This window comes from Mobula hypostoma, chromosome X2 (assembly GCF_963921235.1).
Source record: "Mobula hypostoma chromosome X2, sMobHyp1.1, whole genome shotgun sequence".
In the NCBI taxonomy this organism is placed as follows: domain Eukaryota; kingdom Metazoa; phylum Chordata; class Chondrichthyes; order Myliobatiformes; family Myliobatidae; genus Mobula; species Mobula hypostoma.
The window spans coordinates 43307810-43319905 of NC_086129.1; the positions used below are offsets into that span (position 1 = coordinate 43307810).

Genomic DNA, 12096 nt, shown 5'->3' on the forward strand with positions numbered 1-12096 from the left:
AAATATCCACCCCACCTTAACTAATATAACAGCAACTCAAGTTAGGAAAGCAACACCAACATGCCCAAAACAAACCCTGGGGTTCATTTCTAAACAGACAGGACTGAAAAGCAAAACAGTTATGTTAACGATTGGTTAGACCACATAGAATAATTGTGAATTACACAGATGATAGAACAGAGAATATATAATCAATATAAAGACTGAGAGGCCTTGGACATTTGGGGGTCTTTAAAATTACGCAAGGTTTTAATAAATGATCCTAACTGGCCTCTGACGTGGCCTAGCAAACCAGTTAGCTTAATGTTGATTTGGCATTATATCCTTGAGTAAACAAGAAAGGATGCAGTGAAGCAGGTCTGAAAAGAGCATAATATAGCGGATATAAACACTAACAGAGAACGGTTGGACAAAAGAGCTAGCTTCTGTGCTGCATTTTTCCTGTATTTTTCAAATGAGTTGACACCAAGACATTGTGAAAAAAGGTTTAACTCCCAGGTGATTCAGTAAAAAAAATTCTCAGTGATCATTGACTGTGGAAACAGAGCATACCTGATATGTCCCATGTATCTGCACATCAGTTCGCCCAGAGAGGAATTCCACTTTGTGCCACATGCAGGGAGCCAGCCTTGCCATGAAAGTTTACGTATCTCCAATAGCAAGTTCTCAGAATTAACTCTGAAAGAAACTAAATACAAAATACAGGTCATTACAAATCAATCAGACACCACATTCTCAGCTAGGATGCGAGTTTCTCCATTTCATCCCCTCCCTCAAATGGGGTATTGAAGAACATTCTCAGAACACATCATCTCCAGGCGCAGACTACCACAGATCAATACCAGATATATTATCTCTTGGGCAAACTTACTACAGGGAAAATTAACTCTGGGGCAAGCTAGAATTGCAAACCAGTTCCAGCAGAAGATCAACACAAGTAATGTAACTGCAGGAACAGACAAATATCTGGAGTTTTATTTCTAGGACCACTCTATCATGGTGTGAAGATCAGCTCTATATGCAAACTAATTCTAGGTGTAAATTATGGTTGCAGTCTGACAGTAGAACGGTGTGACAACAGGAATTGACCAAAGATAGAAATATCAAGCTCAAGCTTTGTTCAAGTAATGGTGGTTTGCAAATTGACCTTGTACTTCCAAAGAACTGTACAATATATCACCAACCTGTGATTGGAGCTGTGCTGCTGAACTCTTGGTCAGTTGCATTGCAGTTGGTTGTGGGTGCATTGCCTCCAGTTGGAATCAAGTTTTTGTTTTCAATGGGCCTCTCCAAGTGCCTCACTAATGCAAAACATAAAATTGAAGTGAAAAAGGCTTTTACTAACGGCTCATCAGGTGAGGATCTCCACCTCTCTCTTCATGCACATGGACATTGTTGGAAAATGGAGAGTATAACGTGTACATGATGACATTCCAAAATCATCAATACGACAGTTAGTATTCCTATCTGCAGTCACTCTCATAGAAAAGTTACCATTAGCTGGAAACTGGAGCCTTCTGATCTACCACTGGAATTAAAACGAAGAAATCACAACCTTCATAGAAGTTCAGGGGTGATATACATATAATATTTTGTGTGTAATACATACATATTATGTATTTCTATTAATATTTCATGCATTGAGAATTGCATTGAGGTATGTTGGGTTGCCCACAACCCAGCCTGTACAGTAATTTAAACTAGCCCAGGCTCTGAATTGGATTCAACCCGAACCCCAAAGCATAAACAGAACACAAAATTATCCCTAGCCAAACATTCCCAAGCTTAATTATCTCAGACCCAATCTTAACACTGACAATACTTTCTTTCCCAGATCCCAACTCCTAATCCAGTTCCTAATTCTAAAGCCAAGTTAATTAAACAGGGCAAAATACAGTATGATCATGATGATGGCTGGTTCTTCACTTGTGAAGATCAGGAGGGAAGAAGAGTCCTCAGGGGCGATGGTGCGGTTGTTGGTGACTGTAGAGGCCAATTCTGGATCTGCCCACTCTGTAGCACTAAGGACACTGGAACAGCTGGGAAGCAGGTGCTTGGATAGTAGGATCTTCCTTTGTGTCTCCTCTTCCCTTGAGCAGTCGCTCTTCTAGATTCCCAAGATTCTTGGCTACTCGATGGATCAGCATGCTCCAGTGGTCCCTGTCACAAGCCAGCTGCTGCCATTCATTGACCTTGATATTTGCCTGTGAGAGCTACTACTTAAGTTGGTCTTTGTACCTCTTGCACAGGGCATCACGATCTTTCTTGCCCTGAGAGGGTTCTCCATAGAGTACTGCTTTTGGTAACCTGGAGTTGCCCATGCAAGACATGTGGCCTGAGCAGCAAAGTGGCTTCAATGCTTGGAAGCTGAGGCATCTCCAGGACGTTACGGTACAGGACTCAGGCTTTGGAGCCGTATGGCAGTGTTGTGACGGCAGCAGCCCTGTACACCTGGATTTTTGTGGACAGATGCAGCTGGTGGTTCTTCCATACATGTTTCTGGCGGTGCCCAAAGGCACTGCTGGCTCTGGCAAGTTGATTGTCAACATCTTTTACTATTGTAGCGTCGTTGGAGATGAGGCTGCCCAGGTAGGTGAACTGCTCAACTGTGGTGAGAGGGTGGTCATCAACTGATGACCACTGTATAACCATAACTCAGAATGATATAACATTGTGGATCTGGACCAATCCCATGATACTATATCCAAATGTTTACAGAGTAGCAGGACAAGATCCAATGAGAGGTGTGTAATCCAGCTGTGGTTGGCTCCAGATATAGGAAAATCTATCAGTGTAAAGGAATATGACCATTGCACTTACATCTACATGTCCAAGAATTAAACCCATGTATCCTGTGTGTTTAATACAAACTTTGTTGCTTGACACTAGAAGTGTACTACTATCTGTTGATAAAAATCCTATAAATACAGAATCAATTAGATTAATGAACAAGTACACATTTCTGCAGCATTATTCAAAACATCAGGAAGTTTTAAAGAGTTAAATAAAGAACTTGTCCTCAGCAATGGCTGTAACAAATACAAAATCCATTAACCATTTGCATTGAATGGATTGCCACAAATAAGAATGTCAAACCAGTTAACTGGCTAGAAAATTCAGCCCCATCAGTTGTACGAAATGTAATATTAAATAGCATCGACACGTTCACATAATGAAAAGGATTTCAGGTGCAAAGTGCAATACACTATTGACAGCACAAATTATGGGGGACACGCTTCCAGCTAAATCTACATTGATGATCTTTGCTGAGATGTAAATAATCAGAATCAGGTTTAATATCACTGGCATATGTTGTGAGATTTGTTAATTTAGCAGCAGCAGTGCAATACAATACATGATAAATATAGAAAAACCTCTGAACAGCAGTAAGTATATAATATACAAAGTAGTTAAGTAAGTGGTGCAAACATAGAAATAACTAAGTGGTGAGGTAGTGTTCATGGGTTGAATGTCCATTTATAATGGCAAGATACTAAGGACTTTGTTACTTTTTAAGTAGTGCTAGAGGATTCTGGATATCCACCTGAGGGAGCAGCTGGGGCCTTGGTCAGGGATTAAGGCCACTTGACAGCTCTACCCTGGCAGTTCATAATTCAGGATGATTGCCCTTAATGCTCAGGGTGAATATATAAGGATAAAATATCAGGGCAGTATATGCCTTTGATAAACTCCTGCTGGAAAGTAAACGTTTAACTGTTGGGTAAGAATTATTGATCCAAAAGTGTTGATTCTTGAATTGTACCCACTGCAAAATTCTGGATAAAGAAACTTTTTTGATTGGAATCCCTTCCATATTCAGTGCCACAATCACTACATAGTGGCTCGGTATTCTATCCGAAAAATTCGCTGTAGGAACTTGACAACCCTTGCTCAATAATAGCTCCCCAACTAATATATCATCCATATCAGGAGCAGCAGCACTTGGGAAGACCACTATCTCCAAATTCCCTTTGAAGTCACACAACATCCTAAAGTTATGAATATAAAGCCATTACTGTATAGTCATTAGTTGCAAGTCTTGGTGAGTTGGTAAATTGGTTTATTGTCACATGTACCGAGGTACAGTGAAAAACTTGTCTTGCATGTTGTCCATATATGTTGACAACAGTTCATTGAGGTAGTACAAGGGAAAACAATAATAGAGTGCTGAATAAAGTGTTACAGTTACAGAGAAAGTGCAGTGCAGACAAACAATAAGATGAAGGCCACATGAGGTAGATTGTAAGGTCAAGAGTTCTTCTTATCTTTGATGGCTCTGGAGCATTTGTGGGGAGGGGATCTCATTGAAACCTTTCGAATATTGAAATGCCTAGATAGAGTAGAGCTGGAGAGGATTTTCTATAATGAGGGAGTCTACGACCAGAGGCCACTGAAAAGAAGGACATCCCTTTAGAACAGAGATGAGGAAGAATTTTTTTTTCCAGAGGGTGGTCAATCTGTGGAATTCATTGCCACGGATGACTGTGGAGACCATATCATTGGTTATGTTTAAAGCAGAAGTTGACTGGTTCTTGTTTAATCAGGATGTCAAAGGTTATGAGAAGGAGGCAGGAGAATGGGGTTGAGAGGGATAGTCATAGTCATAGTCATAGTCATACTTTATTGATCCCGGGGGAAATTGGTTTTCGTTACAGTTGCACCATAAATAATAAATGGTAATAAAACCATAAATAGTTAAATAGTAATATGTAAATTATGCCAGTAAATTATGAAATATGAAATAAGTAAATAATAAATCAGTCATGATGGAATGGCGGAGCAGACTTGATTGGTTGAATGGCTCAATTCTGCTCCTATGTCTTATGGTCTTAAGGTCTTATGAACTTATTGTGCAAAAGGACCGATCAATAGTCTTATAACGCCAGAATAGAAGCTCCCTTTGAGCCGATGGTATGTTCTTTCAGGCTTTTGTTTCTTCTGCCAAACGTGAGAGAGAAGAGCGAATGTCTGAAGTGAGTAGGATCTTTGATTATGTTAGTTGCTCTCAACCCTCTAAAAATTAGCACTCTCGATGTAAGCAGGAGCGTCTGCACCCCCTTCCTGAAATCAATGACCAGCTTTTTTGTTGTGCTGACATTGAGGGAAAGGTTGCTACCATGGTACCATATCTCTAGGCTCTCTATCTCCTTGATCTCTACTCAGGTCTTGAACTCTACTCAACAGCATTGCCCACAATAATAAAAAATGGCTTCTCTCTAATTTGCTAGGGTCAGTTGAAGACAGACAATAATTGCTGTCCTTTTCAATGACACTAAAAACTAAAGCGCATGCTAAATATTAAGTAAACCAACATGACCACATACTTGAGTTTAAGATAGACTGTTACACAATGACTATTTTTACCTATTCTCCTCCCTGACATTACTCACCTAATGAAAAGAGACATGATTAAATAGAATTTCACTGAGTTGGCTTTTTGGTTATTTTACTAAAGGGTGGAATATGTGATTGCTTTATCAGTCACTTGTGAAATATTGAACTTGGGCAGTCTTGAATTAGATAATTGAAGGCTTTTGCTGAATGATATTTTTTAATTGAATGGATATTACTTAAACTCAGTGTGATCTAAGACTACACTTGAAACAATTTAATTCTGATGTGAGTAATTCTAAAACTGACATTCTGGGAAAGATACTCCTTTTGGAAGTAAAGACATTCTTTTGCCAGTAGCACTTACAATGGGTTTCCATCTATTTACTTTTCACCTCAAACCCAGACTTCATTTTGTGGTGTGCTACTACTTTCAAGTCAAAAGTTGTGGATTCCTGTCCTCGTCCATTATTCAGAGTGACTGACTGAGTCCTGTCTTTTAGAGTTTCAGTGTGCTGGGTGAGATGTTAAACTGATGCCTTAGCTGACCTGTTCCCCTGTCTCTAATTCAAGAGGCCAAGTAAGTTCTCAAGTTCAAACGTCTCTAAATTACACAGATTTTGCCCTAAAGTGGCACCATAAAAATGGGCACAGGAAGCAGACAGTGTTTTGCAAATGAGCCACAGAACGTTTTCTTTTAATACAAGAATGATTTCTAGTATTAAGGGAATATCATTCACCTCATGATTTGTACAATTATCCTTCTGTGCTTATCTGGACAATAATGGTCATTGAACTTTGGGCTAATTAATTGTAAATGGAGTACTTTGAGATAGTTGAGGGTTATATTAAGTAGATTAAGAATTTTTTTTCAGTTGTCTTTTCATTCCAAATTTCTTGTCAGTGCTTTAAATCCCCAAAGCAATCAATCAATGATTATCATTTGTGCCTTATTTGAGATCTTGAACATGTTTTCTCTCCTATAAAAAAGACTGTAAAGATACTGTACAACTTAATATCTGAAAACTGGTTTAACCAGTTTATTATAACTATGTACAAAAAATTTCATTTACAGTTGCAACCCATATGTGTAAGTTGAGTAAATTCCTTTCCTACCTGCCCATACACCAGTAGCCACTTTATTAGGTACACCTGTACTCCTGCTTGTTAATGCAAATATCTAATCAGCCAATCACGTGGCAGCAACTCAATGGAAAACCACGTGCAGAGATGGTCAAGAGGCTCAGTTGTTGTTCACACCAGACATCAGAATGGGGGAAGAAATGTGATGTAAGTGACTTTGAATGCAGAATGATTGTTGGTGCCAGATGGAATGGAACCTGTTTGATGAGTAGATCTGTTGGGATGGAAGAATTGTTCTTGTGCTCAGCATCAATTATAGAGCTAACACACGTCCATGTGTGGATGCACTTAGCTAGTAAGGCAGGTATTTGAAACAGCATTTAAGGTGTGTAAACATCACCTGATGTGTCAATCCTCGCCCTTGGGTGGGTTCTGGCAGGACCGAATGCAATGAAAAGATTTAAGTAGGGAATAGTTTCATCACTTAGGTGGGAAGGAAGACAAAATTAGAACCCAACCCTAATAAGATCAAGATTCCAGCATCTGTGGTCTCCTGTGTCTCCAAATGGAATCAACATATAGTATTTGGTATTGAACTCATTGAAATCAGACTCGGGTTTGTCACCACTGTCATATGTCATGAAATTTGTTGTTTTGTGGTAGCAGTGAGTTACAATAAGAAATATATTTTAAAAAATAGTGCAAAAAGAGAGAAAGTAGTGAGGTAGTGTTCATGGGTTCATGCACCATTCAGAAATCTAATGTTGGAGGGGAAGAAGCTGAGTGTGCATCTTCAGGCTCCTGAACCTCCTCACTGATAGTAGTAATGAGAGGAGGCATTGATGGTAAGGGTCCTTAATGATGGATGCCATCTTGAGGCCATTCCTTTGGAAGGTGTCCTCGATATTAGGGAGGTATGTGAGGACACGAGGAACCCTATCCTTGGTGTGGTAGGAGGATGCCGTGAGCATAGATATGTGCAAATCTGTGAAGGTCTCTGATTTTGTCAAACTGAACCAGTGCTGAAAATGTTTTCTACTGAATAGTAAATTCCCAAATTGGTTCCCAGTCTCCACAGAGTTAAGTGACCCCAACTATATAGGCAACAGTGGTGGGAAGGACAGGTTGAAGGCACACTGCAACCAACTTTCATCCTGGTCTGGCTTAGGGAGGGCAAATAAATTCAGCAACAGTCTACAGTACTGTTTAGCTATACCTACTCGTATTTGGAGGAACGACATTCAAGAACACAGGCCACTTATGGGAGCTGTAATCCATCAGTTCAAGAGAGCAGGAAAATGCTTTTCAATTGTTCATTTTTTGCTTTATACTGAAGAGCAATGACTAGCCCTTTAATATGTTTTTGACCAACACACATAAGGTGCTGGAGGAACTCAGCAAATCAAACAGTCAATGGTTTGGGCTGAGACCGTTCATCAGGACTGGAAAGGAAATGGGCAGAAGCCAGAGTTAGAAAATGGGAGGGGGGGTGAAGTAAGAAGGTGGGTGGTGATAGGCCGAAGAAGTAAAGGGTTGAAGGAGAAGAAATGTGATAGGAGAGGAGAGTGGACCATGAGGGAAGGAGGAGGGGCACATGAGGGAGGTGAGAAAAAGAGAAGGGTGAGAGGGGAAGTAGAATGGAGAAGGGAAAAAGAGAGAAGGAGGAGAGGAAAGAAGTTACCAGAAGTTAGAGAAATTCATGTTCATGCCAACAGGTTGACGGCTACTCAGACGGATTATGAAGTGTTGCTTTTGGCATGAATATTCTAGTTTCTGGCCCATTCCTTTGCAGGCCCAAAATAGATGCTGCCTGACCTGCCGAGTTCCTCCAATATTTTGTGTGTGTTGCTTATAGATTTCCAGCATCTGGTGAATCTCTTGGGAGTATGTTTTTGACAAATGTTTTGGGAACCATATTGCTGGTTGACATAAGAGATGAGTGCATTTATTACTGAGCTTGTTCTGCAACATTTCACAGAACTGCAGCCTCGGCTGTGTGAAAATATATAATGCTGTTGTGGTGTGAGTGATGCACGAGATGGTCAGTGCTTGGAGGAAGGAACGCCTATTGTGGAATAAATGTAAGAATTCACAACTGATTAGTTGTTGAATCAAAATCAGAGATGAACCCTTCAAAACTTTCCACAGTTGTTTTACGTTCTTCAGAGCAATATCTTAGGAGACTTACCAATAAAGTAAATTCCAACTACAATCATAGCAAGGATGGTCACTAGACACAGGAATACTAGGATCTTCTTGGTTGCACGTGGTGGCCTTCTGCGGGGTCCTGTAGGGCAGGAGAACAAAGGGATTTACTGTTATCTTCTGCCAAACAATAATTCTTGGTATGTACTGCAAAAAGCTGCCTTTATATAGCACCTTCTTGTCATAAAGCAGCACAAAGTGTACTCTGTGAGCATTATCAGACTAATTTAGGCATCAATCCACTAAGGAGATATTAGGTTGTGACCAAACACTTGGTCAAAGAGGCAGGCTTTAGGGAGGGTGTTAAAACAAGAGGGTGAAGTAGAGAGGCCAAGAGGTTTTGAGTGAAATTGAGGAGCTCACAGTCTTTGGATAAAGGCATAGCCACCAACACTTGAGCAGTTAAGAAGATATGATGGGTAGTAGGTGTAGTGGTTTGAGAAAGCACTGTTACTTTGGACTTGGTTCCAGAGACATTCTATTCTTTGATATTTCTTTATCTCCTGTCTGAAACTGTATAGATTCCATTATAAATAAACTCTTCTCGGGCCTCCAGCTGGGTACAGGTATTGATTTTAACTGACATTTTGATGACAAACTCTGCCACCTTCGTCAGGGATAATACCCAGATGTATCTAGTCTGGTGGTATTTATACCCCTGATGTCCATCCCACCTGATTGGTTATCCTCACCCAATCAGGTTTTGGTTATCCCACCTTATTTACAATCAAATTTCAGTTCTTACTTAGATTGAGACCTCTGTCTTTGTTAAAGTTCTTTTCCTCTGGTTTCATTTCAATGGCTTTGTTCACCAGGCAGTCCCAAAACCCATTGGCATTGCACAGTAGTTTTGTGCCGTCGAAGTGAATCCTATGAATGCAATGTTCTGCTACCACTGATTTCTCCAAGTAACCCAAACGGATACAGCTCCTGTGCTCCTTGATGATGGTTTCCACTGTGCATCCTGTCTGGCCGATATACACGCTCCGCATTCACAGGGAATCCTGTAAACGCCAGCCATCCTGAGTCCCAGGTCATCTTTGACCCGCATAAGTTGTGATTTGAGCTGGATACCGCAGAGGAGATAAGATAAAGGTTTGCATAGCCCTCAAAAGGGCTATTTTGCTGAACCCAGACATTACAAAAGGAGAGTGACTGGCCTTCCAGGCACTACGGTGAAACCCAGACATCATGATCTTAGCAACGGACAAAGGAAATGTGACTGTGCTGATGTCCTTGAAGGAATAGCACAGGAAAGTCCAACAGATTCTATACGATCCCGTGTATAGAACTGTATAGTGGGATACCATGGATTCGATTGTGAGGATGACCTTCGCTTACTGAAGAAATCTGAACTGCCAGCAGATATATGCAAGACACTTCTACCTCAGGCGCTGATATCACCAAGACTTTATGGGCTCCAGGGTTCTCCCTGAGGCCTATCACCAGTGCGATTCATTCTCTGAGTTACTACCTCGCTAAGCATTTGGCGCCTATGCTGTCTCCCTTTGTTGGGGGCTGTGAGCATCATGTCACGAATTTGACTGACTTTGTAAAAATGATAACCAACATCCAGCTGAACACGGATGACATAATGGTCGGTTTCGACGCGGTGTCCTTCGTCGTGAGTGTTCCCATTAAGGACAGCTTGGTCCTCCTGTGGTCAAGATTTGATGACGGTACCATTGACCTTTTTGAACACACCCTTACATCGACGTACTTCCTCTGTGAAGGGAACTACTATGGACAGCGGACCGAGTGGCCCTGGGATTGCCCTTGTCGTCAGCTATTGTTAATTTCTACATGAAGGACTTTGAGGAGCGGGTGCTGAGTTCATCGCCTTTATGCCCAAATACCACTTTATGATTAATGATTAACCATGTAAAAACTATTTTGGACCTGGAGAGTCTCCCAGAAGAAATAAGACGATTATGCACAATGTTCCTACAGAATGGCTACAAGGTGAAGGAAGTCAATCGGGCCCTTGAAAGGGGGAAGGGACAAGGGAAAAGCCAGGAAACCTAACACCAAGGAGGAACATGTCAGCGGCAGTTATTTAAAAAGGGAGCTTTGAGTCCATTGTACTTGGCCTATCAGCAGCTATAACCAGAGCACCAGTCCTGAGTTAGATAGCAGGGAAGGTTCAGGCATAAAAGGGAGACACTGCCTAGCAGAGCGGTCATCGACGGAGTGATCTGAGACAGAGTGGTAGGGCTCCGGGCTTCAGCAATAACAGGTCGAGGCCAGGTAAGTTACCTGTGAGGAATAGGAACAGGAAGTATGTCTGTGAAGCCGGTGTTCTGTACTGGGTGTCAGATGTGGGAAGTCCAGGAGACTCCCAGCCTCCCAGCCTCCCACATCTGTGCCAGGTGCGTCGAGCTGCAGCTCCTTAGGGACTGTATTAGGGAACTGGAGATGCAACTCGATGACCTTCGTCTGGTCAGGGAGAGTGAGGGGGTGATGGAGAGGAGCTATAGGCAGGTAGTCACACCGAGGCCTCAGGAGACAGATAAATGGGTAAGGGTCAGGAGAGGGAAGAGCATGATTCAGATGCCAGGGAGTACCCCTGTGGCTGTCCCTCTTAACAATCAGTACTCCTGTTTGCATACTGTTGGGGGGGACGGCTTACCTAAGGGAAACAATGGTGGCCGTGCCTCTGACACAGAGTCTGGCCCTGTGGCTCAGAAGCGTATGGAAAAGAAGAAGGCAGCGGTAAGAGGGGATTATAGTTAGGGGGCCAGACAGGCGATTCTGTGGACACAGGAAAGAAACGCAGATGGTAGTTTGCCTCCCAGGTGCCAAGGCCTGGGGTGTTTTTGATCGTGTCCACAATATCCTGAAGTGGGAAGGAGAACAGCCAGAGGTCGTGGTACATATTGGTACCAATGACATGGGTAGGAAGAGGGAGGAGGTCCTGAAAACGGACTGCAGGGAGTTAGGAAGGAAGTTGAGAAACTGGACCTCAAAGGTAGTAATCTTGGGATTACTCCCTGTGCCACGTGACAGTGAGTATAGGAATAGAATGAGGTGGAGGATAAATGCGTGGCTGAGGGATTGGAGCAGGGGGCAGGGATTCAGATTTCTGGATCATTGGGACCCCTTTTGGGGCAGGCGTGACCTGTACAAAAAGGACAGGTTGCACTTGAATCCCAGGGGGACCAATATCCTGGCAGGGAGGTTTGCTAAGGCTATTGGGGAAAAGTTTAAACTAGAATTGCTGGGGGGTGGGAACCGAACTGAAGAGATGGAGGAAGGGGCAGTTGGCTCACAAATAGAGAAAGCTTGGAGACAGTGAGAGAAGGAGGATAGGCAGGTAATAGAGAAGGGATGCGCTCAGACCGATGGTTTGAGGTGTCTTTTTTAAGGCAAGAAGCGTCATGAACAAAGTGGATGAGTTTAGAGCATGGATCAGTACTTGGAGCTACGATGTTGTGGCCATTACAGAGGCTTGGATGGCTCAGGGGCAGGAATGGATAC

At 42.2% G+C, this 12096-nt stretch overlaps 1 protein-coding gene across 1 annotated transcript in view; it reads right to left on the reverse strand.

The window, feature by feature from the left end:
- Positions 1 to 12096, reverse strand: part of LOC134340684 (transmembrane protease serine 5-like) — a 64515-nt gene that overhangs the window by 23798 nt on the left and 28621 nt on the right. Inside the window, exons 4-6 of the mRNA XM_063038131.1 lie at positions 8603 to 8701; positions 1185 to 1301; positions 553 to 688 (exon numbers count right to left, since the gene is read on the reverse strand). Coding sequence (XP_062894201.1) covers positions 553 to 688; positions 1185 to 1301; positions 8603 to 8701 — 352 coding nt within the window. The remainder of the gene's footprint in view (positions 1 to 552; positions 689 to 1184; positions 1302 to 8602; positions 8702 to 12096) is intronic.